At 60.8% G+C, this 27,041-nt stretch overlaps 2 protein-coding genes across 18 annotated transcripts in view; one reads left to right on the top strand and one right to left on the bottom strand.

Moving 5' to 3' along the window:
* The first annotated feature begins 732 nt into the window (after window positions 1-732).
* CASKIN2 (CASK interacting protein 2) lies at window positions 733-15,971 on the top strand. Of its 2 annotated transcripts, XM_009191234.3 has the most exons (20): window positions 733-820; window positions 1,961-2,496; window positions 7,968-8,019; window positions 8,659-8,756; window positions 9,193-9,338; window positions 9,428-9,523; window positions 9,609-9,739; window positions 9,909-10,017; window positions 10,390-10,498; window positions 10,670-10,764; window positions 11,243-11,504; window positions 11,624-11,745; window positions 11,834-11,894; window positions 12,008-12,099; window positions 12,265-12,375; window positions 12,467-12,568; window positions 12,700-12,838; window positions 12,973-14,448; window positions 14,537-14,759; window positions 15,057-15,971. In XM_009191234.3, the coding sequence occupies exons 2-20, from the start codon at window positions 2,403-2,405 to the stop codon at window positions 15,145-15,147; spliced, it is 3,609 nt and encodes a 1,202-aa protein (XP_009189498.2). In that variant the 5' UTR covers window positions 733-820; window positions 1,961-2,402; the 3' UTR covers window positions 15,148-15,971. The 2 variants fall into 2 exon arrangements, with proteins under 2 accessions (XP_009189498.2, XP_009189499.2); XM_009191235.4 differs by lacking the exons at window positions 733-820; window positions 1,961-2,496 and adding an exon at window positions 5,600-7,880.
* A 170-nt stretch (window positions 15,972-16,141) lies between these two features.
* TMEM94 (transmembrane protein 94) overlaps window positions 16,142-27,041 on the bottom strand; it is an 89,165-nt gene continuing 78,265 nt past the window's right edge. For 8 of the 16 annotated variants that reach the window (XM_017950971.3, XM_017950976.3, XM_017950970.3 and 5 more), the window contains 23 exons: window positions 26,871-26,957; window positions 25,864-25,980; window positions 25,456-25,512; window positions 25,061-25,165; window positions 24,747-24,911; window positions 24,315-24,524; window positions 23,423-23,738; window positions 23,121-23,294; window positions 22,623-22,725; window positions 22,300-22,517; window positions 21,377-21,558; window positions 21,150-21,288; window positions 20,776-20,891; window positions 20,523-20,622; window positions 20,092-20,200; window positions 19,695-19,884; window positions 19,370-19,447; window positions 18,982-19,067; window positions 18,338-18,419; window positions 17,870-18,018; window positions 17,471-17,749; window positions 17,124-17,294; window positions 16,142-16,944 (listed from right to left, as the gene is read on the bottom strand). In XM_017950971.3, coding sequence (XP_017806460.1) covers window positions 16,872-16,944; window positions 17,124-17,294; window positions 17,471-17,749; window positions 17,870-18,018; window positions 18,338-18,419; window positions 18,982-19,067; window positions 19,370-19,447; window positions 19,695-19,884; window positions 20,092-20,200; window positions 20,523-20,622; window positions 20,776-20,891; window positions 21,150-21,288; window positions 21,377-21,558; window positions 22,300-22,517; window positions 22,623-22,725; window positions 23,121-23,294; window positions 23,423-23,738; window positions 24,315-24,524; window positions 24,747-24,911; window positions 25,061-25,165; window positions 25,456-25,512; window positions 25,864-25,980; window positions 26,871-26,957 — 3,306 coding nt within the window. In that variant the 3' untranslated portion in view covers window positions 16,142-16,871. The remainder of the gene's footprint in view (window positions 16,945-17,123; window positions 17,295-17,470; window positions 17,750-17,869; window positions 18,019-18,337; window positions 18,420-18,981; window positions 19,068-19,369; window positions 19,448-19,694; window positions 19,885-20,091; window positions 20,201-20,522; window positions 20,623-20,775; window positions 20,892-21,149; window positions 21,289-21,376; window positions 21,559-22,299; window positions 22,518-22,622; window positions 22,726-23,120; window positions 23,295-23,422; window positions 23,739-24,314; window positions 24,525-24,746; window positions 24,912-25,060; window positions 25,166-25,455; window positions 25,513-25,863; window positions 25,981-26,870; window positions 26,958-27,041) is intronic. The other 8 variants (XM_017950974.3, XM_009191232.4, XM_017950977.2 and 5 more) reach the window with 3 other exon arrangements.

The following is a 27,041-nucleotide window of genomic DNA, read 5'->3' as shown; positions in this document are numbered from 1 at the left end:
GTTCCCACCGCCCGGGCTGGGCAAGGAGGGAAGAAGGGGTGTGCAGATTCCGACTTTGCAGGCCGAAGGCTACCCGGGAACTGTCAGGAGTGGTCCGGGGAGGTTCGCCGTTCCTTCGGTCTCTTCCGTCCGGTCCCTACGGCGGGGCTCCGAAGCTGGGTTTCGAGGGCCGGGGGCGAGAGGCGCTGTCCGGCCCACGACGGTGCTGAAGCGCCACCTCCGCCCGGCACGAGCGCCTCCTCGAGGCTGGGGTCCCCGCGCCGCCCCTGCGGGCCGCTCTGGTGCCGTCCGCTAGGTGGTGCCATTGACCGGCCAGCGGCTACGGGTGGGCGACGCCGGCCGCGGGCGGGGGGTACTGCAAGTGGGGTCCCGCGTCTTGGTTGCCAACCCCCTTCACCTTACGTCTTCTCTCCCACCAGTCAGGCCCAGGGTGTCTCGCCCTTGGGTCTAAGTCCAGGGCCCCAGGTCACCTCTGCCCCCCGCGCCCCCCGCGCCCCCCGCCCCCCCCGTTTCACCTGGGCGCATGCGCTGATTCGGTCAGCGCCCCCGGTCCGGGCGGGCGCGAGTTGGGGCGGGATCTGGCGCGGATGGGGGCGGAGCCGCCGGCGCTGACTGACAGCCTGACTGCGCGGCCGGGACGATCCCTCCGTTCCCGATCCGGCGGGAGGGAGGGGGGAGGGGCGGGATTTCCTGCGGGAGGCGCCGAGCCGGCCTTGGAAAAGGAGAAGGAGAAAGGGGGGCAGGGGGGGAGTGGGAGCCACCGTCCAGAGTGCCAGGGACCGAGCAGGGCCAGCCGGACCCCGGCGGGCGGCCGGGAGAGGTGAGGCTGCGGGGCCCGCGCTGGAGGTCAGCGCCCATGGGGGCGGGCGCAAACTAACTTTTCTTGCGGGATCGGCGGGCGCCTCCATCTCCTCGCTCCTTCCGTCCTCCTCGCGCCCCTTTTTCCATCCTCCGCGTTTATACCTCGGGCACTTGGCCCGCCCGGCTTCTCCCGCCGCTTTGTTTCCCGGTGGGCCTGGGCTGGGCTGGACTGGGGGGTTGCGCGGCGCTGGAGGGACATTCCGGGGGGCGGGGGAGCCAGCCCGACCCCAGGCACTGCCAAGGGCGTCCTCCGCCCGTGTCGGCCGCGGGCTCCGCGTGGGAGTGCCCCTGGGTTGGGCTTGGGACGTTTGGGGAGTGAGGGGTTCCCGGCCAGGGCCCCAGGCCTGCGCGGATCTCATGCCACAAGACTCTGGCAGTAAATTCGCGGCCACCGAGAAACTGACGTAAGCCTCTCTGCAGTGGAGTCCAGGGTCTGGGCTTCAGGTTCAGGCTTGGGGGGCTTGGGAGCCCCGTTTGTCAGCAGTGTCTGTGTCTGTTCTCTGCCCAGCTGCTCCTCCACCCGACACAAGGGGCGAGGACGGGTCAGCAACAGGTGCTGTGCAGCTTCCCTCTTTGGCAGGCAGAGCCCCCAGAAATGGGGGGCCAGAAGCACTTCATGCCCTCCGTTCACAAAGAGCCCTAGGGCTAGGGCATCCAGCCATTAAAGTGAAGCCTTGAAGCCTCCGTAGGGAGGAATCTGGGGGCTGGTGCCTTTGACAGGGAGTGACCCTTGCCCGCCTGCCTGTGCCTGACCCTCCCGGCCCCACCTCCTGGCCCGCCAGTTGTCTGTGGGTGTCGGAGCCTCGGGCTGTGGAGAACAGGCTGCTGGCCCGGCCTGCCCCAGTATGTCATGCTGCCAGGGCCCCTCCTGCCCAAGGTTGAGGTACTGCCAGGTGCCCTGGGGCCCCAGTGACTCAGCCTCCCCCTCCCAGAATGCCACCTCCCCGCCACCAATACTCCTCTCATGCACAGCAGCTTCCTCTGCACTTCAAGTGGCTCAGCGTCACCATGGACTCCGAGGGGAGCCGGGGTGGCTTGGGGGCTCCCTGAAGGTCTTGTTCTGCTCATCCTCTGCACTCCACTTCTGGGACCCTTGCAGGCTGTGGCCCAGCATTGGACAGAGGCCCTGTGCCTTTTCCTGACCCCTGAGACCAGTGCACCGCTGCTGCCTGAGGCCCAAGGGAATGCTGGCTGCTCTCTGGGTGGGCACTAGTGTTCCCCAGCCAAGCCTGGAAGATTGGTGTGCCCGGTCCCGGCCCATCCCGGAGCTGTCAGAAGCCACAGGCTGATATCCATCCAGATTTCCAGAGCCTCCACCCCTCAGAGACTGGCTTTCCTTCGTGTGGTGGCAGTTCACGGAGCCTCTTTGGGAATATCCCTCAGCACCTGACGAGGAGCCGCTGCCTGAGATACCAGACTTGCTCCCCTGGAACCAGGAGCCCTCTGAGGGGCTGCGGCATGGCGTCCTGACGCCCCATCTTGGACCCGTTGCCTGCCTTTGCCCTGGACTCCTGAGCGCAGAGCTCAGCCCAGGAGCCAGGATGGGTCGTGAACAGGACCTGATCCTTGCTGTCAAGAATGGAGATGTGACCGGTGTGCAGAAACTGGTGGCAAAGGTCAAGGCCACAAAGACAAGTGAGTACTGGGTGGGATGAGCATCCCGCTGAGGCCCTCTGAGTGCTCAGTTCACAGAGGCTGGGGGGGGGTGGGGTGGGGGGTGGTCACTGTGATCTGCATATTTGAGGAGGGTGGACTGTCTTGTTCTCAATAAGAAGTGCCTCTGTGTGAGAGAGCCAGAGAGAAAGTTGGGTCCCCCTTGCTGTGTGTCCTTAGGCAAGTCACTTAACCTCTCTGGGCTGCAGTTTCCTTGTCTGCAAAATGAGAGGGTTGAAGTACATTCATTCACATTGTTATTGAGTGCCTATTGCTTGTCACCCAGGCTGGAGTACAGTGGCAGGATCTCGACTCACTGGAACCTCCGCCTTCTGGGTTCAAGCCATTCTCCTGCCTCGGCCTCCCCAGTAGCTGGGATTACAGGTGTGTGCAACCACACCCAGCTAATTTTTAAAAATATTTTTGGTAGAGATGGTGTTTCACCATGTGGACCAGATTGGTCTCGAACTCCAGACCTCAAGTGATCCACCCACCTAGGCCTCCCAAAGTGCTAGGATTACAGGCATGAGTCACCATGGCTGGCTCAGGCTCTGTTCTGAGCACTGACCATAGTAGTGAACAAAACAGACCTAAATTCCTGTCTTGGTGGAGTTGCCTTCTAGCAGGTGGTCTTTCTGATGTGTTCTTTGGAGACATGAGGTTTCTGACGATGGGTTAGAGAAGACTGAATAGACTGAATAGATAGAACTTCATCCCTCCCCCCAACCTCAAATGCACACATTCCAACTGCAGCATCTCTGTGTTTGTGTCTTAAGAGGATATCTATAAGATAGCTCTTTTTTTTTTTTTTTTTTTTTTTTTGAGACAGAGTCTTGCTTTCTCACCCAGGCTGGAGTGCAGTGACATGATCTCAGCACACTGCAGCCTCTGCCTCCCGGGTTCAAGCGATTCTTCTGCCTTAGCCTCCTGAGTAGCTGGGATTACAGGCGCCTGACACCACACCTGGCTAATTTTTGTATTTTTACTGGAGACGGGGTTTCACTATCTTCGTCAGGCTGATCTCGAACTCCTGACCTCAGGTGATCCACCCGCTTCGGCCTCCCAAAGTGCTAGGATTACAGGCGTGAACCACCGCACCAGGCTACAAGATAGCTTTTAAAAAGGGAGTTGTACTGCTTAAAGAAAGTTCAACACTCTCTAACAAGTTGCTAAAGTTTCTCTTCCCCTGACATGTTTGCCCTGGGGTGGGGTGTGGCCAGAGCTCATTTACTGGAAGTTTTCACCTAGCCTTGGGACCTGACTGGGCTGTGGGGGCTCCATGCACAAGTGGCCACACCTGAGCCCCTTGTCTTGGGTCCCTCTGTGGTGTGACCCCCCACAGGGAGAACAGACATCTGGGCTTCAGGGAGAGCTCTCTGGGCTGTCCCAAGAGGCCACTGGACTTGTCACCTTGAGATCCCAGATCAGCATGAGCAGGAGGTGGTTCCTGCCACCAGACTGAGGCAGGAGGAGTTCCCTGGATGGGAGGGTCTCCTCTGGAGTTCAGGGGCTCTAGCCCCAAGGTACACCTTGGCCCTGTGCACAGGAAGGAGTACCCCAGGCTACCTGAACCCCTGGGGTATGGGTGCCAGAGGAAGGGCCTTAACCTCATGCGTCCACTGGCACACCAGGGCAGGAGACGCAGGGCCTGGAGAGGTGGAGCCATGGGATGGTCTTTGTGCCTAGGGAAGTGGACACAGGGTGGGTGCCACTGGGGAGGTGCTAAGGAGGTCCCGGGGGAGGGCCCTAAGGTCCAGCAGTGCAGCCACTCCCCTCCTCTGTCTCTTCTCTCACCTCTGTGTTGTTTTTGGCAACCTGCCCAGTGGGGCCTTGGTCAAGCTGCTGCTGGCCTCACAGCTCTGGGGCCTCAAAGTGAGGCCCTAGGGAGGGCAGGAGGGAGGGGTTTGAAGGCTGGTGGTGGGAACTGCAGAGCCAGACTCAGGCTCTGAGAAGGTCCCTTGTGCCCAGTGGGAAACGTCTGTGGGGAACGAGGTCCCTTCCCTCAGTCCCAAAGGGGAGAATTCACCCTGCACAGGCTGTAGGCGCAGGCACAGTGTGACTGGGGCCTGGGATTCCTTGTGAGGCCCTGGCACTGTGCCTCCCCTCCCAGTCCTCTAAGAAGCTGGAGAGGCTGGTGACAAAAGTGAGATCACAAGGTGACATTTTGCAAACCTTATAGTCTATGAAATATTATAATTTCCTCACTTGCCTGTGAGATAGGTATTTCAATATCCGTTCTGTAGATAAGGAAAGTGATACTCAGAGAGGGTTAGTGACTTGCCTAAAGTCACACAGCCATAGCATGGCAGAACAGAGGCAAAGCTGCACCCTGTCCCCTGTGCTCCACACTCAGCTGCCCATCAGAATTACCTAGGGATTGTTCTGTTCTTTTCTTTTTAAAGAGATAGGGTCTCACTTTGGGAGGCTGAGGTGGGCAGATCACTTGATGTCAGCAGTTCGAGACCAGCCTGGGCAACATGGTGAAGCCCCATCTCTACTAAAAATACAAAAATTAGCTCAGTGTGGTGGCGAATGCCTGTAGTCCCAGCTACTCTGGAGGATGAAGCAAGAGGATCGCTTTAACCTGGGAGGCAGAAGTTGCAGTGAGCTGAGATTGCACCACTGTACTCCAGCCTGGGCAACAGAGCAAGAGTCTGTCTCAAAAAAAAAAAAAAAAAAAAAGATAGGGAAAGAGATGGAGTCTCACTATGTTGCCCAGCCTTGAACTCCTGGGCTCTAGTGATCCTCCTGCCTCATCCTCCCACCTCAGCCTCCTGAGTGGCTAGTACTACAGGCAGTGCCAACATGCTGGCCTAGGGATGGTTTCAAAAGTGCAGACTGGGCCAGCCATGATGGCACACACCTATAGTCCTGTTGGCCCTGTGCACAGGAAGGAATCCCCCAGGACTCCTAGTTAGCCTAGGAGTTTGAGACTGGCCTGGGCAACATAGTACGATGCCATCTCTACAAAAAAATTAAGAAATGATCTGGGCATGGTGGCACACGCCTGTAGTCCTGCCTATTCAGGAGGCTGAGGTGGGAGGATCGCTTGAGTCGGGGAGGTCAAGGCTGCAGTGAGCCAAGATCGTGCCACTACACTCCAACCTGGGCAACAGAGCAAGACCCTATCTCAGAAAGTAATACATAAATAAAAATAAAAGCGTAGACTTTGAACTCTCCTCAAAATCGGACTCATCACAGAAGGCCTGGGACTCTGTGAATCAGAAAGTTCTCCCAGTGATTCTGATGCAGTTGTCAGAAGTGAGGCTGAGGACTGTTGCTCCATATCACAAGAAGGCAAAGGAAACTGCTAAAAGGGAGTTGTCAGGGCTCCCCTTTTTCCTTCTGGGGGTTAGCTAGAGCTTTATAGCTATCCAGAGAGAGAACAGGGAGGCGGGAGGTGCTCCCTCAGCCTCCTGCATTTGATATCAGGGCAATTCCCTGCCCCCACCCAGGTTCTCTTCACGGAGCAGGTGGCTGAGAGAAGAGGGGTACAGTTGCCCTGGCCCTGCTTCCCACCCCTCGCCGCACCACTCCCTTTTCTGAACAATCTCCTTCTTTGGCCAGAGGAAATGGGGTATGCTGGGGCGGCTGGCTGAGCTCACATCCTCTGCCCGGGAGCCTAAATCAGGAGCCACCCTTCCACCCCCAGCACCAGGCCTGGGAAGAAGGTTGTACCGCAGGGGAAGTGCCTGGAGTCACTGCCAGGAACCGAGACCCTCTGTCCTCCCGCCAGGGTCCCCAGCCCGGTCACTCTGAGCCTCTTCCCCACCGCCTTTCCGGCCATTGTTCTGTAAAGAACGGAGCCACCCAGCCTGGCCCTTGCCCTGTTCCTGTCCTGCCTGTCACGTTGTCCTGCCCCTCCCTGGAGGGACTGCATCCCGCCACCCAGCTGCCTCATCCCAAACTGTCCAGGCTATTGGAGGAGGAGGGCTAAGGGAAGCGTGGGCAGCTTGAAGGGCGCTCTGTGTCTCTTCCCTGCTGACCGCATCGTCTCCACTGGGGCTCAGAGAGGTACCGTGGCAGGCCAGGGTCACACAGCCAGAGTGAGCATTTGAACTGAGTGCTTCTGCTTCTAGAGCCTCTCTTCTTTCTACTGCCTCAAATGGTTCTGTATGACAAGGACTTTCCAAGGGGACTGGAGGAAAATGGAGGTCTGTGTTTCTTCCCAGTGGCCACAGCCCCTTTAGCGTTTTGTCCCTCCCTGGCTCTGTCCTTACCTTTGTGGCACAGTGTCCTTCAGCTTGGCCCTCAGTGTAGCTGTCCCCTCCCTCTGTGCCATGCTCCCCACTGCCAGGTTGGTCCCTCCCCTCCCTGTTGGAATGAAGCCCTGTCCTGCCCAGGCTACTGGGGTATTCGGGGGCCCACCGGAGCCTGGGGGGCAGGCCTGGGCCAGCACGCTTGGCACTCCGCCCGGCCTGGCCGAGCCAGGCCCACTCCTTCCCTGCAGGGTGGGTTCTAGCAGGAGGCAGAGGCCGCCCATGACGACAGGCCTTCCTTCCCTCCCCAGCGCTTCAAGAACCACTCCCACCAGTTCCCTGGCTCTCACAGGGAGCACACCTGCCTGAACCCTGCCCCGAGACGGGGTGGCCCCAGCTCCTCTTGCCATCAACCTGCAGAGTCCTTGTCCAGGGCATGGACACCTCAGCTAAGACCCTGTAGGTGTGGAGTCAGCAGTAGCAGTGACTCCCTGGGCAGTCTGAGCACCCATGGGGATCCCAATGGGGACAGTGCGGGCCCTGTGCCACCTCTTGTTGGAGGACCATCACCCTAACATCGGGATGGTATTGGCCAACATGTCAGGAGGGCTAGATGGTGAGAGCTCCTGTCTTTGCATATGACAAGGTCAGGCACTGTACTCACAGCCCCATGAGCAGGTTCTGATCAGCTCATTTCACAGTTGAGGACACTGAGCCTGGGAGGTTAAATGACTTGTCACAGTCACACAGCTGGCCCCTGGCAGAGCCAGTGTTGGGTAGAGGTCTTTCTGATGTCACCTTCCCTGGGGATGCCCCAGGACTGGGCATCGTGGCCTGCCCTTGAATACCTAGTGCCTCTTTCCTTCTCTCCCCTGGCCCCTTGATCCAGTAGGACAACGTGACCAGCTGCCTGGCCCATTCAGGCAGGAATGCTAACCATGCACACCGTGGGCCTGTCCACTGAGGGCACATGGTGCCAGTCCCACCCCCCGCCCCCTTTGGCTCTATAAACAAGCGGGGCTGGGGCGAGGGGAAGCCAGCCGACTGCCGCAGCAGCAGCCTGCCCTCACTGCCCTCACGCTGCTGGGCCGGTGGGCCAGGGTGGGAAGCCACGGGGACGGGACGGGCGAAAGGCCATGGGGCAGGTGCTTTCCTGCATGCCAAGAGGTCAGCCGGGTTGTGACAGGCTGGGGGAGGGATGCTGGGTGAGGGCAGTCATCTGATGGCCCTGACACCTCCTGCCCTGACCCCCAGAGCTCCTGGGCTCCACAAAGAGGCTCAACGTGAACTACCAGGACGCTGACGGGTGAGTGGGAGCCCCGTCCCTCTGCAGAGCTGCCGGGTGGGGCCAGCAGAGCCCCGGGGGCGGGGCTGGAGGGAAAGACCCTGAGGCCCAGAGCCCCTTTCCCTCTCAAACTTGGCCCTGGAAGTGTATTTGCTGCGAGCTGTGGGTCCTGTCCCTAGGCTGGAGGGAGGGGGCACCCGCCCACCCGTGGAGTTAGCGCTGAGTGAGGGGAGGGGCCTTGGTGCCTCTCTGCAGGGCCTCCTGGGGTCAGATTCCTTCGGGGCCCCCTTTTCTCCCTGGAGGGTAGGAGCCCTCAGGCTTCTGCTCCCACGGCCCCCTCCCCTGGGCCAGCTGGGACCGGGGGGCGAGACAAACGGGCCTCTCAGCACAGACACTGAGCTCTTTCATGCTGTGGCTCAGCCACTGCGCTCCCACGGCAGGGCTGGCGGGGTGTGGGGGGATCAGCCACTGCGCTCCCACAGCAGGGCTGGTGGGGTATCGGGGAGCCAGCCACTGCGCTCCCATGGCAGGGCTGGCGGGGTTGTGGGGGTGTCAGTAACCCATCCCTGCCAGCCCCAGGATAGGTTTGGGTATGGAAGACCAGGATTTGAGGGTGGGGGCTGCCCACCAACACCCCAACTTTGTGTCCTCCCACACCAGATTCTCTGCCCTCCACCACGCTGCTTTGGGGGGCAGCCTGGAGCTCATAGCCTTGCTGCTAGAGGCTCAGGCCACTGTTGACATCAAGGACAGCAATGGTGAGACCCCCATGTGCCCCCGACTCCCACTCCAGGCAGGTAGGGGCCCTACCCAGACCCTGGGACCAGAACTTGCTCCCATGACAACGTAGCAATGCTAATAGTTGTTAGCACAGCATCTCTGGGCTTGCAAGTGGCTTTTCCCTGTTCAATCTTCACAGCCTTCTTGCGCAGGGGACTGGTACTAACATCCCATTATTCAGATGAGTAGGTTGAGGCTCAGCGAGGTTTTGCTGCTGTCCTGGGGTCATCATGATCCGTGATGGGCACAGCAGGACTCTGGCTTCAGCCCTGTCAAGCCGGACCTCTTCCTAACCAGCATTGCATCCCCTTGGGCTCTGCCCTCCCAGCTGGGCTTGCTCCATCCTCTGCTCAGTTCCTCTCCACCCCCAAGGCCATCCCAGGACCTCCCTCAGAATCGCTTTCCTCCTGCCAGGCATGCGCCCGCTGCACTACGCAGCCTGGCAGGGCCGGCTGGAGCCTGTGAGGCTGCTGCTGCGCGCCTCTGCGGCCGTCAATGCCGCCTCGCTGGACGGACAGATCCCCCTTCACCTGGCCGCGCAGTATGGACACTATGAGGTGGTACGTGAGGCCGCCCACAGGGGCGTGGCGTGGGGCGGGGTGGGGTGCCGGCCAGGCCAGGCCCCCTCACTTGGCTCCCCCCACCCCAGTCAGAAATGCTCCTCCAACATCAGTCCAACCCATGCCTGGTCAACAAGGCCAAGAAGACACCCCTGGACCTGGCCTGTGAATTTGGCCGACTCAAGGTGAGGCCCGCAGCCTTGGGGTGCTGGGTCCTGGACGTCTACAGGGTCTCAGGAGGAGGCTCTAACTGGGCGCTGGGTGCTGCAGGTGGCCCAGCTGCTACTGAACAGCCACTTATGTGTGGCACTGCTGGAGGGCGAGGCCAAGGACCCTTGTGACCCCAACTATACCACGCCCCTGCACTTGGCTGCCAAGAATGGCCACAGAGAAGTCATCAGGTACTCTTGGGGTCCCCCCGCTTCCTCTTCACCTGCCTGCAGGACAATTGGTGCCCCTCAGTGCCCTCCCCCGCTGCCCTCATCCCCCGGGCTCTCCATCTCCCAGGCCCCCAGCAGTCAGCACCCTCTCCTGCCCCACCTCCCCTGTGACTCCCCTTGTCCACTGCAGGCAGCTCCTGAGAGCTGGGATCGAGATCAACCGCCAGACCAAGACGGGTACGGCGCTCCACGAGGCCGCACTGTATGGCAAGACCGAGGTGGTGCGGCTGCTCCTGGAGGTGGGTGTGCGCCCCTGCTCCCTTGCAGGTGTCCATGGAGCCTCTGCCCTGTGCCCCAACTGGGCTGGGGAGGTACGGGATGGAGGACTCCAGCATGGTTTTTGCATTGGCATCAGGGAAGAGGCCTGATTTTCTTCTGAATGGTGCCGAGGCAGTGCGGATGGATCGGGGGCAGACCAACCTGATTGGCACCCCAGATGTGCCTCTTACTAGCTGAGTGAACTTGAGCTTGTCCTTGACTGAGTCCCTGAGCTTCTATTTCCTCATTTGTAAAATCTGAAAATAAAAGTACCTATGTCCCGGGTAGCTGAGAGAATAGGGTGAGGTGTGTCAAAGTGCCCAGTGTGTGCTCATGCGACGCTGTGCACCCAGGGAGGTGTGGACGTGAACATCCGGAACACGTATAACCAGACGGCGCTGGACATAGTGAATCAGTTCACCACCTCCCAGGCCAGCCGGGAAATCAAGCAGCTACTGCGGGGTGAGTGCGGGGGAGGATACCCTGCCCAGAGGGGCCTGGAGCTGCTCAAGTAGGTACCAGGATGTGGAGGGGGAGTGGACGTCCCTGGGGGAGGGTTGTCAAGGGGATGAGGGGTGGAAAGATGCCCTAAGGACCCTTAGATGACACCTGTCCCCCGCCCCATTCTCTTAGAGGCCTCAGGGATCCTGAAGGTCCGAGCACTCAAAGATTTCTGGAACCTCCACGATCCCACTGCTCTCAATGTCCGGGCAGGGGATGTCATCACGGTGAGGGACCCCAAGCAGGCATTGCAAATACAAATGATTGCTGTTACTTATTTGGGTACCTGCTATGTTACCAGGTTCTGATCTGAGGTCTCTATATGTACTCTCATTTAATTCTTCCCAAAGCCGGGGAAGGCAGTGCTATTAGCATTTCTTCTTTAGAGATGACAAAATTGAGAATTAAACAAAATAAAATCAAGAGAAATTAAAGTGACTTGCCCAAGGTCACACAGCTAGCAAGTAGTGGAGCTGGGATTTGACCACAGGCTGCCACTGGGGCTTGCCCTGGAGGCACGGGGGAGATTGAGCTGGCTGCTGGCAGCAGGGGTGGAACTTGGGCCAGTGTGGGCATCAGAGGCCAACTCCTCAGGGGTAGGGGAAGAGCTGGACCAGGGTTGCCGGACCGCAGCTGTAGAGACAACTGTTTGCCACTTGCCTGGTGCTGGGAGTGACCGTCCCCACTCCCCACCCCTGGCCACAGGTGCTGGAACAGCATCCCGACGGCCGCTGGAAGGGCCACATCCACGAGAGCCAGAGGGGCACAGACCGCATAGGCTACTTCCCCCCGGGCATTGTCGAGGTGGTCAGCAAGCGGGTGGGCATCCCTGCAGCCCGCCTCCCCTCCGCACCCGCCCCCCTGCGCCCAGGCTTCTCCCGAACACCACAGCCTCCTGCCGAAGAACCCCCGCACCCTCTTACCTACAGCCAGCTCCCTCGGGTGGGCCTCAGCCCAGACAGCCCAGGTACCTGCTCCCAGGGGGCAGTGCTGGGCACTGTGTGGGCGTGTGGCGTGGGCAAGCTGCCAGTCAGCTGTCAGCAGCATCCCTTGGGGCTCTGACCCTTTGGCTTCTGCCCCCCACAGCAGGTGACAGGAATAGCGTGGGCAGCGAGGGCAGCGTGGGCAGCATCCGCAGTGCCGGCAGCGGGCAGAGCTCTGAGGGCACTAACGGCCACGGCCCTGGCCTCCTGATTGAGAACGCCCAGGTAGGATGGTGGGGTCACGGACCAGGGCAGGGCTCACCCCCCACTGCCAGTTCCCCACATGCTGAGTTGGCTCCTGCCCTGTCTCCAGCCACTGCCCTCAGCTGGAGAGGACCAGGTGCTGCCAGGACTCCACCCACCGTCCCTGGCAGGTAGGAAGGGTCAGGGGACCTGGGTTGGCTAGGAGAGGTGCAGGTAAGGAGGCCGAGGGTAGGCACCCCTTCCTCCTGCTACCTCTCCATTCCATTTTTCTCCCTCCTTGAAGACAACCTGAGCCACCACCCTCTGACCAACTGCCGCTCTGGGGAGCAGATCTTCACCCAGGACGTGCGGCCGGAACAGCTGCTGGAGGGGAAGGTGTGACCTCCATTGGGGTGCACTGTGGGCCTTGGGGTGGGTAGGGCAGGGGAGATGCAAGGGCCTCTGGACTGAAGCCCCACTCAGGCAGGCCTTGAGCCCCTGGTGGGGGCTGGGGCCTTGGTCCAGCTTCTGCTAATTCTGCCGCCTTCCCCCACCCCGCAGGACGCGCAGGCCATTCATAACTGGCTAAGCGAGTTCCAGCTGGAGGGCTACACTGCCCACTTTCTGCAGGCCGGCTATGATGTGCCTACCATCAGCCGCATGACGCCTGAGGTGGGTGCTGCAGCTGGGAAGCAGTGCCCAGTGGGCAGGGGAGGGCCCAGCAGGCAGGGGAGGGGCCTGATGGCCAGACTGTGTGTGGCAGGACCTGACGGCCATCGGGGTGACCAAGCCTGGGCACAGGAAGAAGATCGCCTCCGAGATCGCTCAGCTCAGCATCGCCGAGTGGCTGCCCAGCTACATCCCAGTGAGCCATCAAGGGTGACTGGGGAGTGGGGCATGTGCTGTCACCCTCAGCTGTGGCTTTGCGGTGCCTTTTCCCCTCTGGCTGGGGGCAGAGGCTGGCTGGGAGCTGTTCTGAGGACGGTGTTCTTCCAGACGGACCTGCTGGAGTGGCTGTGTGCACTGGGGCTGCCGCAGTACCACAAGCAGCTGGTGAGCAGTGGCTACGACTCCATGGGGCTGGTGGCCGACCTCACCTGGGAGGAGCTGCAGGAGATTGGGGTCAACAAGCTCGGTAAGGACTGCCCTGAGGCCCGGCTGGGCCCCCACCTGCCTCCGGGATCTCCAAGAGGAGAGAGAATGGGACCCAGCGGCGACCAGGACAACCCCAGCCCCAGCTAACCTTGCCACTTCTGTCCCCCATGTCAGGGCATCAGAAGAAGCTCATGCTGGGGGTGAAGCGACTGGCAGAGCTTCGGCGGGGCCTGCTGCAGGGGGAGGCCCTCAGCGAAGGCGGGCGCCGGCTGGCCAAGGGTCCGGAGCTGATGGCCATCGAGGGGCTAGAGAACGGGGAAGGCCCAGCTACGACTGGCCCACGGCTCCTCACCTTCCAGGGCAGCGAACTAAGCCCAGAGCTACAAGCGGCCATGGCAGGGGGTGGCCCTGAACCACTCCCCCTTCCACCTGCCCGCTCTCCCAGCCAGGAGAGCATCGGGGCACGCTCACGGGGGTCTGGCCACTCACAGGAACCGCCTGCCCCACAGCCCAGCAGTGGAGATCCCAGCAACCCCCAGGAGAGGAACCTTCCAGAGGGCACAGAGCGGCCCCCGAAGCTTTGTTCCTCACTTCCTGGCCAAGGACCCCCACCCTATGTTTTTATGTACCCCCAGGCCTCACCCTCCAGCCCGGCCCCAGGGCCACCTCCTGGCGCCCCCTGGGCCTTCTCCTATTTGGCTGGGCCCCCTGCCACTCCCCCAGACCCGCCTCGACCTAAACGCCGGTCCCACAGCCTAAGCCGCCCTGGCCCCACGGAGGGGGATGCTGAAGGGGAGGCCGAAGGGCCGGTGGGCAGCGCCCTGGGCAGTTATGCTACCCTTACCCGGCGGCCAGGACGCAGCGCCCTTGTCCGGACCAGTCCTAGCGTGACCCCAACTCCAGCTCGGGGGACTCCTCGCAGTCAGTCCTTCGCCCTGCGGGCCCGGCGCAAAGGCCCCCCGCCCCCACCCCCCAAACGCCTCAGCTCCGTCTCTGGCCCCAGCCCGGAGCCACCTCCACTAGATGGGAGCCCAGGGCCCAAGGAAGGGGCCACAGGGCCCCGAAGGCGAACACTGAGTGAACCCGCTGGCCCCTCAGAGCCCACTGGCCCACCTGCCCCGGCTGGGCCTGCATCAGACACAGAGGAGGAGGAGCCAGGCCCCGAGGGGATGCCTCCATCTCGGGGCAGCTCCGGGGAAGGGCTGCCGTTTGCAGAGGAAGGGAACCTGACCATCAAACAGCGCCCGAAGCCCGCTGGTCCCCCGCCCCGAGAGACACCCGTGCCCCCTGGCCTTGATTTCAACCTCACGGAATCAGACACTGTTAAGCGGAGGCCCAAGTGCCGCGAGAGAGAGCCGCTGCAGACCGCACTGCTGGCCTTCGGAGTGGCCAGCGCCACGCCTGACCCCGCTGCCCCCCTGCCTTCCCCAACTCCTGGCGAGTCTCCTTTAGCTTCTAGCCCTCCCCAGCCCGAGCCCAGCAGCCTTCCAGCCCAAGGAGTTCCAACCCCCCTTGCTCCCAGCCCTGCCACGCAGCCTCCGGTGCCACCCTGCCCAGGGCCAGGTCTGGAAAGCTCAGCTGCTAGTCGGTGGAATGGGGAGACAGAACCCCCGGCCGCCCCTGCTGCCCTCCTCAAGGTGTCCGGAGCAGGTAAGAGGGGAGGCCTGTGGGAGAGGCACTGCTGGCAGGGTTATGTCTGGCTCAGCCAAGTCCCAGGCCAACCATTTTGTCTCTGCAGGAACAGCCCCCAAGCCTGTGTCAGTGGCCTGCACCCAGCTGGCATTTTCTGGTCCTAAGCTAGCATCCCGGCTCGGCCCCCGCCCGGTGCCTCCTCCACGGCCTGAGAGCACTGGGACTGTGGGCCCAGGCCAGGCCCAGCAGAGACTAGAGCAGACCAGCTCGTCCCTGGCAGCTGCACTGAGAGCCGCAGAGAAGAGCATTGGCACGGAGGAGCAAGAGGGGTGAGGGGGGCCGGATGGGGAGGGAGAGAAGGCTGCGGAGAAACGGCGCTCCCTGCATCCTCTGCCCAGGGACCATGGGGATGTTGGAGGGGGACACTGCAGGCACTAATGGGATAAGAGGCCAGGTGTTGGACTCACCCAGATAAGGGAATCTTGGTGGCTGCCATTTAAGAGGCACATGAGCCTGGCCGGTCCCTTGCCTCTCTGAGCCTCTGGGAGCTATGACAGCTCCCTGCCCCAGGGCCAGTGGGGTACAGGCCAGTAGCTAATCTGACCGCATCCTTCCCCTTGCTGCAGCGCCCCCAGTGCCTCCACCAAGCACATTCTGGATGACATCAGCACCATGTTCGATGCCCTGGCTGACCAGCTGGACGCCATGCTGGACTGAGCCCTCCAGCAGTGCCCACTGTGACCTGCCGAAGTCCACTGCCTTTGCCCCAGCACAAAAGAGGCCCCTGCCACCCTAGGGATGGGCCAAAGGCTGGTCAGGCTGAAGCGCCCCTCCTAGCAGGGCCCCTTCCCACTCCAAGCCGGCGGCTGTGGGCACCGCAGCTCTCGTGGGGCAGCCCAGCTTCTCAGAACCTGACTGGCAAGGGGCCTCCGCTGCATCTCAGCCAAGCCCCTCCCAGGGTGATCTGACCGACAGCCCTGCTCCTGGACAGGGACCCTGGTAAGAGCTCTCTCCTCAGGGAGGAAGCGGGGATGGGGCTCTGGGGGTGCTTTCTCTGTACCCCCCAGCCTGTGTCCCAAGTTGTTGTGCCAAGGGAATGCCTCTTGCCACCCACCATCCTGCCCAGGCCCTGAGAGGCTGGAGGAGGCATGTGTCTGGCCGGGCCCCCTCTCCGTAGGTGTACAGAGGACATGTAAATACACAGCGGTGGTGCCCAGGCAGCTCCTGCCCCCGCCTTCCCTCACTGAGGCAGAGCTAGCAGGGGTGGGAGGCAGTGGGGTTAACAGATCCCACAAGTCCTAACTTTTCAATTGTAAATGTTATTTTTTAAGCAGAGAGAAATGCATATATTTTAAATGGAATTTATTCTATCTATTAACTGCCTGAGAGGACACAATGGGGGAGGGGCTTCGGACCATAGCAGGAGCCCCGGCTGCCCACCTGAGGGCAGGGAGAGCCTGACCCCGTTGGCCCAGGCCCTGGCTCTGTAACCATTAACCTCTTCTCCCAACTAACACCAATGAAAACACCATTCCACGTGACTGGGCTGTGTGTTTGCCTCTGTGACATGGGGACCCCTGACCCCAGGGGTCTCGCCTGAGCCAGACCTGAGGGACCCACCAGCGTAGATGGAGGAAGGCTGAGGCCTCCCTTTGCCAGCCACCGCCATGGGTGCAGACCCTGCAGTGGCCTTACAGACCAGCCACAGGTGTTTCTTAGCAATTGACACATTTTAATACAAACCAGTCTACATTCATTCCTAAAAGGCTCATTTCCAGTAAAAAATATACACCAGTAGAAACTTCTCCCAGAACTGGGGCAGAGGCTGAGGAGACCTGGGCCAGATTCCCCGAGACTGACAGGCAGCCAGCTTGAGCCAGGCACAGGAAGAGGCTCCAGGGCGAAGCGGGGCCCTGCTCCATCTTCAGGTTCAGGCGGGAGACTCCCCCGCAGAGGGAGGGAGGGGAGGCACTCGGGGCCACATCCAGGCAAGCACCACCACCCTGCCCTCCACGGCAGCCTTGGGAGTTGGACGTGTTGGCCAAGGCTGCTGCTGTTGCTTCTCCAAAGAAGGTTCGCTTCAAGGCCATGTCCAGGGACCCACGAGCAGAGGCACTGGGGGGCAAGGGATCCCCAAGGGGGCAGCCCACAGGTGAGGGGGTTGAGGGCCCCTCTAGGGAGCGCCTGAGGCCATACATTCAAGAGTGTCCCTGGTGAGGCCCAGAGAAGAGCCAGGACTGGCCAAGGGCCCAGGCCGTCAGCTCCTCCACAGTGAGCCCCAGGGCCCAGGAAGACAGCGGGGTCTGACACGGGGAGCTGGGCTTCCAGTGCCACGGGTGCAGCAAACCCGGAAACATTCATGATACCAACTCCCCTGTTCAGAAATGGGTCTGGCTTTAGCCCCAGGGATGGGGGCAACTACGGCCACCACAGCCAGTGGCTCAGAAGGGAGAGTTCATGCCCAGCTTAGTTTCAAACTGCAGCTTCTGTCGCTTCTGGTAGCGGACTCGGACCCTGGTGGGGCAGGAAATTAAAGTACAGGTTGGCAACGATCCTTAGACCAGGGGCCAGGGCAGGACAACAGAGGAGAAGGGAGGGATGGGCAGCGGAAAGGTGGGGGAGTGTCGCCAAGGGAGTGACTGGTTTAGGGAACACGCCTGAGCCCAGAGGGAGGCGCCCTGCTGACAGCTCACCGAATCTCATGTAGCTTCACGATCTCATTGGTCACCACCACAAGGACCAGGGACAGGCAGCCCAGGAGCCATGTCAGCAAGGGCACGTCCTCCAGGCCAAAGTGGACATGGCTGTCCCTGTGCGTCCAGAGCTGCAGGTCCACGGCCGTCTGGACCACCTGACCCAGCAGCCTGTGGGAGGCAGCGGCCCCGTGTGAGCCCTGACACTGCCTGCTTCCTGGTACAGCAGTTAGCTCAGGCAGGGCACAGTTAAACCTCTGGCCCCGGTCCCGCCCTCCAATCCTAGCCCTGCAGAAGCCCCTCTCCTCCCCAGCCCGCATTCTGCCCTCCATCCTAGCAATACTCACACCACAGGCACTGTCACGGCCCACCAGAGGTTGGTCAAGGGGCTCTTTCTCCACAGGGGCTTGGTGCGATGCACATGGGTGATGGAAATGAAGACTGGGGAAAGTGGGGCGATGGGGGGGTCAGACTTCCATAGAGGAGCTCCTCTCCCACCATCATCTGTGCCCTCCCAGGGAGCCCTCTCACCAGTGTGCAGAACAATCAGGGCGGCCGTGAGCTTCTGAGCCGACAGCAGTCCGTTGGCAAAGTCCTCAAACCAGGCTGGAGCCCTGTCGTCGTTGCTGCCAAAGTGAGGCATGGGCTCAGCCCCTCTGGGGCCGCAGGGAGGTAGGCTGGGGTGGGGAGGGAGGAAGCCTTGAGGCGAGGCAGGCGATGGGTGGATCTCCGGGGCTGGGACCCACCTGGGCAGCATGATGGAGGAGCAGTTGGTGAGGTTGCGGGCCCGGGAGCTATCACAGAAGCTCTGCAGTGTGAAGCCAAAGCAGATGAGGCACGAGCTGATGGTGAGGCTGAACTTGAGCAGGAAGCAGAGCAGGAAGTAGTGCTGGGTCTGCCGGGGAACAAGGCCAGTGACTCCTGGGGCGCACAGCCCCTCTGCCGGCTGCTCCTAGCTCTTCCACGTACTCAACAGGCTCTTAGTAAATGGTCAGGCCTGGGGTATAGGGAGCGCACGCCCCAGCAAGGATCTTTCCCAGCTCTGTGCCGCCACCTCCTCTTTGATCTGGGGGAAGACTAGGAACCAAGTGCCAGCTTCCCAGTTCTGCTGAAGTCTCCCATCCAGAGCCTTCCAGATTAGCCCCTCTCTCCTCCCCCAACCCTCAGTCCCTTCCATGCTCACTTGCGAGGCTCACAGGGTCTGCTTCGCTTACCTTCTTGGGAATGGAGTGGAGGTTTTTCCCTGTTGCCATAGACATGATGGAGCTATGGGGGGGCTTCCCCAGCAGAGAGATGCTGAAAAGCAGAGATCACGTAGAGGGATGGTGACAATGACCCTCTGTCCCTCAATTCTCACAGAGGGAGCCTCTAGGGAGTCTTGCGTGTGAGGTCGAGTCTGGCGAGGGGATGGAGTAAAACAAAGGCTGGGTGGCAGTGGCTCACACCTGTAATCCCAGCACTTTGGGAGGCCGAGATGGGCAGATCATTTGAGGTCAGGAGTTCAAAACCAGCCTGGCCAACATGGCAAAACCCCAACTCTACTAAAAAATAAGCTACAAAACAACAGCATGGTAGTGGGCACCTATAATCAGAGCTACCCAGGGAGGCTGAGGTGAGAATCACTTTTGAGCCCGTGAGGCAGAGGCTTTAATGAGCAGATTGCACCATTGCACTCCAGCCCAGGACAGGAGGAGATTCCCATCCCAAAAAAAGCACAAAGGGGTTTCCCCATACCTACTTGCACCAGAGGAGGTGAGCCCTGAGCAGTTCCAGAACCTTGGGCTCCTAGGGCTGCACAGTGACATCCAGACACCTCCAGCTTGGGCTTGGGGGGTGGGGAAGCTGCACGGCATCTCACCTGAGCAGAGGGTAGCAAAAGCAGGACAGCCACAGGATGTCAGTGGTACTCAGGAGTGGCGGCAGCTGGACCAGGCAAGAAAGGAACTAAACCAGGAAAGAAGCCAAGAGCCACAGTTCGATTCAGGCAAATAATAAGGGCATAGGAGCCCCTGAGCTCCCTTGCCCCAGGCCCAGATAGATGCTCACATCCTGCCAGAGGGAAGTGGGGCCGGAGGGAATACTGTTCTGCCAGTGAGTGTCATCTCCAAAAGCCCAGGGGCTTCACAGGGCTCTGGGGGCCCCTTGACTGTACTGCTACCCCCAGCCTCCCTCCTCAGATGTTCAGCTGGCCCCTGAGTGAAGGGGCGAGTGGCACGGGGGTGATGCCTGTGCGGGCCCCACCTCACCTGGATGACCACGAGAGTCAGCTGGCACTGCAGCAGGAAGAGGAAGCACTTACGGATGCCATAGGTGGCGTGCCGAGCCTAGGGACCAAGAGGGACAGATTATGGCTGGGTCTGCCTGTCCTCTCCCAGGCCCAACAGGTGACACACTTCAGCCAAGAGACAGACTCCCAGGATGCTTCTATGAGGGGAGCAGAGGCGAATGTTACTGCCTGGGAGAGCCCACTCGGAGGTCTGGGGCATGAGGTCCCCCAAATAGGTCCTGTGCTGCTACTCCCACCCCGGGCGGGTCCTGCGTCTCTCCTCCTTTGCCTGCCAAAGCACCCACCTGTTCGATAAGCCGGATGATGCTGATGGTCTCCTCCTGGCGAAAGGTCAGGGAGCAGGGCAGGCTGTTGAGCTGCCCTGACAGCTGCAGGGGAGAAAGGCCATCCGAGGCCTGGGCCATGCTGGTGCTGGTGGCGTAGCCAAAGGTCTCCCAGGAGCAACGGGACGGGTACAGGGGATCCAGGGCAATGCTGCTCAGGGTGGGAGACACACACCCTTCAGCTGCATCTCCCACAGGACTGGGCACCCCACCCTCTTCTCCCACCGTGCCCAAGTGCATTGGTCCCAGCCAGGGCGAGGTCGGCCATGGTACACACCCCCAGCCCCATGCAGGCCCATCTGACCCTCTGGTGTGGGAGGTAGAGGCTGGCCCACAGGCTCCAGGGTCCCGCCCTGACCTGATGTCACTCTGGAGGAAGAGGCAGCTGTTCCGCAGGTTGGCAGAGCTGCCCAGGCAGCAGGTCACCTCCCCGTACTCTTGCATGATCTTTATCATCTCACACATGGCTGAGGACAGCATATGAGGGCACAAGGGTAAGGCAGGCAGAGCGCCATGTGGGCGCTGGGCAGAGACCCATGGGACAGGACAGCAGGAGGCAATGGGAGGTAGGCCCCTCTTTGAAGCAACCCCACCCCCAGCAGCGGGATCATGTGAACATTGGCCCTTCTGACTCCAACCCACAAGATTCCCCAGCTGATCCCAGCCCAGGTTTCTTCACTCCCTGCATGGAAAACCTACATCCCTCCAGAGCCCACAGGGTGCCTGGGCCCAGGCAGAGCTCAGCCACAGGGACCAGGCTGCCCAAGTACCCGTGGCCACAGCACTCACTCTCCGGGGTGCAGTCGGTGAAGAGGGGCACTAGCAGGGGCACGTTGTCAATGTTCTGCAGGTGGGGCCGCACTTGGTGGATACCCCGGGGCAGCTTAGCCTGGAGAAAGCAGAGATGCCAGTGGCTTCAGGATGGGGATCAGCATCCCTCCATCCCTCCCTTTCACGTGCCTGCCCACTACCTCTCTACCTCTCCCCTGGACCAGCTATGGGACCACTACAGGAACACGTGAGACAGATCCTGCCATCGTACCCGGTTGGAGTCCTCCAGGAAGCTGGGGATGTCACTGTCCGTAGGCTGGAAGCTGATGAGGTCGGAGTGGCCCTCCTCCTCCATGAGGAGGAGCCCTTCTGCATCGTCTCGGGACACTGTGGGGACAAAAGCCTCTCCCTCACCTTGGGGCCAGCCTTCTGGGGCCCTGTCCTTGCCCTGCAGATGGCAGAGAATTTCCTGCCTCTGTGTCCACTCCTTCCTGCTGACTACTGTTTCCCACAGGGACATCACAGCCATTTCCCAAGGGAATGTATTTATCTGGAGGGCTCTTGGGAGGCTCTTCCTGGCTGTGGCTCTGAGGAGGGGAATCCTCCCACCGCCACCCCGTCCCCACCCCACGCCTTTGCCCTTACCCTGATTCAGGTCATCGTGTAGGGAGCCTGCATGGCTGGGGCTGGAGGGGGGGATCTCGGAGCCAGGCATGTCACCATTGGGCGTGAGGGAGATGTGGCAGTTCCAACCTGTCTCCAGGCCCATTTTTTCTGCAAACACCTGTGAAAGGCAGACAGCCATGAACATATGGGTCCAAAAGCCCATGGGAGACAGAGTTAGTGGTGGCAGAGGGGATGGCTCTCCCCACCTTGCTTTTGAGCTCATCCTCCAAAGAGAAGTAGACAAAGCGGATGCAGGCGTTGACGAGCCCGTCGATGAGGCGTACGATGTCCAGCCGGGCCTGGTACTGGGAGGACACCATGCCCATGAAGATCTGGCCGCTCAGGGCCTGCATGCAGTCTTCCTTCTCCAGCACCTCCCCGATCCCTTCTTCAGGCAGGACACACAGGACACAGCCCGATCAGGACACCCAGGAACCAGCCCAGGGCCACACACACAGATGCCGCACCCAAATCAAGGAGCACACAGGCCCCAGGGGACCACACACAGCCACGGATGCACACAGCCAAGACACACGAAGGAGCCGACAGACACAGGAGAAAAGACAATGAAAGGTATGCATCAGTCAGGTGGCTGAATCCGAGCTGGGAGCCATGACAGGGCATGGCTTCAGCTGCTGCCCAGCCCTGCTCCAGGGCTGGGGGACCGGCCCCACCCTCAGCAATGGCTTCAATTCACGGTCTCTTGGGTTGAAAAAACCCGGGAAGTGTGTGTGTCTGGTGGGAATGGGGTGGTGTGGTGGAGCTTCTGGGCCCCTCTGCACCGGCGGGGTGAGAGACCTGGTCTCCTGTCTGATTCTGCCAAGCCTAATGCTCTATGAATGCTGCTTGGTAACTTCCCAGGAAAGCACTCTGATACATGTTACCCACTTGAGCATCACAACCAACCAGTGAGGCAGGCCAAGTGAGCACCCGCTGATAAGGGAGGAAACTAAGGGACTCCCCATGTCACTGGATAGAGTGCCGCACTGGCACCCCAGCCTGGGGCTGCGGCCACTGCACCCTTTGCTGTGGGGGGTGCCAGCGCCCTACAGAAGCCCTCCCTGCTCCTGGGCTTCTGCAGCCCAAGGGAGCCCCAGCACCAGCCCCGCTGGACAGACGCACGAGGTACCGTCAGAGCTCCAGCTGCTGCGGCGGGCGTTCTGCTTGATGGGGATGGTGCTGGGCAGCTCGCACATGGTGAAGATGCTGCTTTGGCCAGGCACCTGTACCAGCTCGATGCACTTGCCATTGAGCTGAGAGGACAGGGCGCAGTTCATGGGCTTGTAGGCGAAGGCAGAGCAATACCCAGACAGGCAGGCTCGCTGGTAGAAGTCCAGCACTTTCTTTCTGCCAGGGAAGCAGGTGGAGGTGAGGTGAGCGGTCCCGCCTGTGAAGGGCAGGTGCCCCGGCAGAGTGACTGCTCCTGCTGCTGGCACATGCTTCCTCACCCACCTGTCAGATCCCGAGAGAGGGTAGATGTCAGCTCCGTCCCAGAAGTCTGTGCAGGCTTCTAAGACCACATCAGCGGTGCCATGGGACAGCATCTGCTCTGTGCCTGGGGGGACAGAGTTCAAACCCTGAGTGTCGCTAACTAGCCCCCAGCCCTCACTCTGACCTGACAGGCAACACACTGTCCTCCTGGAGAAGGGCGCTGAGGAGCCCCTGCCAGAGGAGGAGACTCCCTGGGACTCACGATCAACAAGGGTCTGCAATGCCACTGGGCTTGGAATGCAGACACCATATTCCCATCCTTTGGACAATCCTGGCCTCTGGAGTCAACACCATCCCAGCCCTGGTCCTCAAGTCCAGCCCCTGCCACAGTGGAGCACTTGGAATCAGTCTACTTTTCATCTGCCCAGGCCTCCCTAGCAATGGGTGGAGTTGGGTAGAGCCCCCCTGCCAAGCTCTGGAAGGTCTGGCCTGATGCTGGCCGAGGTAGCCAGGGCTCACTGGTGGTGGTGTCTTTAATGAAGAGGCTGATCATGTGGCTGAGGGGAGGCCGCCGCTTGGTGACACAGGAGAGCCGCCCCAGTGATGTCTCCTTCATTGTCTCGGCACTGGGGAGGCGGTACAGCGCCAGGTGGTTCTCCTGCTTGAAGAGCTCCTTGGCCCCAGGAGTGAAGCCTGCGGGGCAGGGAACAGGAACTTAGGGCCATGCCATGCCAGGTCCATTAAGTCCCATGAGGAGTCAGTACTGGACCTCTTCTAGGAGGCAGGTCCAGCCAGCCATCCCCTGCCACAGGGGCCCATACCAATGAGGCGGGCAAGCTCACAGAGGCCCCAGGGCACATGCACGGGCAGCACGGCACTGTGGCTCTCTTGCAGGGCGATGTTGCACAGGTGGTCAGAGAATCGGCACAGGCGCTCGGTGACGCTGGCATTACACAGATTCAGCAGCACGTTGAGGCCCAGGGGTTTGAGGGAGGTGAGGTGCAGCTGCCAGTTGGAGTCATCAAACTGGATGCACGAGGGGTTCTGCTGGTCCTGGGACAGGCTCAGCATCTCCAGGTGGTAGTCACACACAAAGTCCTCTGCTTCGTAGGGGTCGCTCTCCATCCCGGGCTGGGTCTGGGGCAAACATGGGCAGGAGCCTCAGCCTGGGAGAGGGTGCGGGGGAAGCCAGCACTGGCTCCGCCCACCTCCCAAGGCTGGGGAGGGCTCCTGCCCCTGAAATGCGCTCTTCCCAAGAGAGAGCTCCTGCTCACTCTCTTCCACTCCCCTCCCTCCTGGAATCCGCTTCCTGTCCTTCTTGGGCTCCTGTCTGCTTCTAGGAAGTATTAATATATCTCATGACACTGGCAGGAGCCAAAAAGAGGGGTGGCCAGACCAAAGAGGACACAGTTGAGGGATCTTTTGTGGCCAGGGAACATCTCTAAGAGGGAACCCTGGGCTATGTGTGTTTGGAAGGTTCCAATAGGGACACCAGTGATTGCGACCACGAGAATGGAAGGGTGGGGGAGGCTCCGCCTACTTCGCGGCAGAGACTTGGGGAGGGCCTTGGGGGCCACTGGCCTAGGCTGGAGGTGCTGGGATGGAGGGCAGAGACGCCTGCTCTTTCAGACCCTGTGGTGCCAGGCTGGCCAGGGAGGCCAGGACAGCCTGTGGCTGAGGGCGTGGCTGCCCCGTGCCACCTCCTCCTCTCACCTTGCTGGGCTCTTCTTCGCCACCCTCGGTGTCCCTGCTGAAGCTCACGTTGGAGCCAGATGGGTGTTTGCTGCGGCCGTGCGCTCTGTGGTGTGAGTAGGGCTCGGGGGGCTTGGGAGCCTCGCCAGGCCAGTCGCCACGCTCCTGCTCGCTGGAAAGGTGCAGAGCGTTGTTCAGGGAGCCAGCCAGGAGGGCGTCTCGCTCATGGGGCTGAAGAGAATGAGGAGCACAGGCTAGGACCAGTGGCTCTCATGGTCCGGGGAGGCAGAATGCTTGTAGGTCCCCTGGCTGCCTTGTCTTCACCTCACCTGCCCAGAAGCAGATCCTAATGGTGCTGAACCCTCCTTCGCCCTCCTAAACCTCACCCTCCCTGGCCAGGCTCCAAGGCTAAATAGCCTGGCCCAGAGTCGGGCCCATGGGAGCCGGCCGTACCTCCTCCTCTACCTCAGGATGGCAGAAGGAGCGGGTGGATAGGCCATCGGTGAGGTCCTCATGGCTGCTGTGAGGGGGCTCCACCTTCCCGCTGAAGAACAGTACAGTCTCTGGGCTGGGATTTGGCCAAGACAGGATCCCCTGTTTGTCCACACAGCATAGGACCTGCATGGAAAGCGTTTGGGATAGGAAAGGAGCCTGGCATTGGCCCACCCTGCCCAGGGGCCACTCAAGCGGCAGATGGGCAGCCCAGGCCCAGCCAGAGAGCAGGGCGGGCACAACAGGTGCCTCCTCCCCGCAAGGCCCACCCTCACCGTGACGGAGCCCAGGCTGTGCAGCAGGCTGGAACTGTGGCTCAGCGTTGGCGACGTCCCCCGGAGCACCCTCAGGAAGTGGCCCCAAATGCAGCGCAGCATTTCCTGGTGAGAGAGAGGAAGTCTGCAAGGCCATTTAGGGCTCAGCCTCATTTCCCTGGAGATGGCCTCTAGGGGGAAATCCAGGGGAGTACCACGAAGTTGGGGTGGAGAGGCACTTCTCTAGGGCAGGGCGTGCACACATTATGGGAACAGGCCCAGGTTATGTCCACATGTAACGGGTGGACATGGGGCTCCAAGAGCCCAATTGGAGGCTTTAAGGCCAAAAACAGGGGAGTCCCAGGGTTGTGGCTATAGGGACCTGCAAGAGAAGCCATCCCGGGTCAGCGTTGTACCTGAGAGGAGACAGCCTCCGTATAGCTGCTGAGAGTGTCCTCTGAGAACTTAGCCAGCTGCACGGAGAGAGGGTGAGGTCCTCAGTGAGGAAAAAGCCGCCTTCACACAGGTCTCTCCAAGCTGGCAGAGGTGGGGCCCACACCAGCGGGGCTCCCAACCCCTTTGGTAAAGGGCCCGGGCCGTCCTGACTCCCCACCTGGTGGAAGCCAGGGTAGACTTTCACCCACACCCAGGGCCTGGCCTAGGGGCCCTTCTGGAATGGAGAGGGCCCGAGGCCTGGAGAGCTGCCCAGGCTGACCAACACGCCGAGCCCAAAGTGGGGCTGGACTTCTGCCCCTGTCCTCTGGCACAGCCAACTCCCTCTTTTTGTTCCTGTCACTTCCCCCAGACGCCTTGGAAAAACCTACCAGGGAGCTGGGTGAGGCCTTGCTCATCTGGGCCAGGACACGGGCCTCTCCACAAGCGGTTGCCAGAACCCAGAGGACTGGAAAGAGCAGGGGGAGGATGGGCAGGACGCCATTCACCTGGGAAGGAGCGGACCACACAGACGGCTCCTGAGCTCTGGGCCTGGGGAGGAGGGAAGGGAAGGGCTGCCCTGGCCCCACGGCCATTCCCTGGGCAGGAAGGGCCAGCTCTCTCGCGGGCAGGAATGGAAAGAAGGGAAAGAGGTATTCTTTTTTTTTTTTTGAGATGGAGTCTCGCTCTGTCGCCAGGCTGGAGTGCAGTGGTGTGATCTCAGCTCACCGCAACCTCCGCTTCTCGGGTTCAAGTGATTCTCCTACCTCAGCCACCCGAGTGGCTGGGACTACAGGCGCACACTACAATGCCCAGCTAATTTTTATATTTTTAGTAGAGACGGGGTTTCACCATGTTGGCCAGGATGGTCTCGATCTCTTGACCTCATGATCTGCCCGCCTCGGCCTCCCAAAGTGCTGGGATCACAGGCGAGAGTCCCCATGCTTGGCTGGAAAGAGGTGTTCTTTTTTTTTTTTTTGAGATGGAGTTTCACTCTGTCGCCCAAGCTGGAGTGCAGTGGCCGGATCTCAGCTCACTGCAAGCTCCGCCTCCCGGGTTTACGCCATTCTCCTGCCTCAGCCTCCCGAGTAGCTGGGACTACAGGTGCCCGCCACCGCACCCAGCTAGTTTTTTTGTATTTTTTAGTAGAGACGGGGTTTCACCGTGTTAGCCAGGAGGTCTCGATCTCCTGACCTTGTGATCCGCCTGTCTCGGCCTCCCAAAGTGCTGGGATTACAGGCTTGAGCCACCACGCCCGACCAAGAAAGAGGTGTTCTTAAGCTGAAGTTTAAGGGGACCTCTGGGCTGCAGAGAGGGAGGGGACAGCCAGGATACTAGGAGAAGAGCCAGCCCTGCGGGTCAGAGGGAAGCATGACAGAGAGGACAGGGCGGTCCTTGCCTGGAGCTGCAGGAGGGTGTACTGCCAGGAAGTGACCCCCGGGGCACTGAAGATGAAGCGCAGGGCATTGGTGATGAGGAAGCCGGCCTGTTGGGAACAGCAGAGGCACAGCCTTGACCCCGCCCCTCTAGAGCGTCATAGGCACTGCCATTTTCCTTCCTTTGCTACTCC

This window comes from Papio anubis, chromosome 17 (assembly GCF_008728515.1).
Source record: "Papio anubis isolate 15944 chromosome 17, Panubis1.0, whole genome shotgun sequence".
NCBI lineage: Eukaryota > Metazoa > Chordata > Mammalia > Primates > Cercopithecidae > Papio > Papio anubis.
This window is presented reverse-complemented; position numbering and strand designations above follow the sequence as displayed.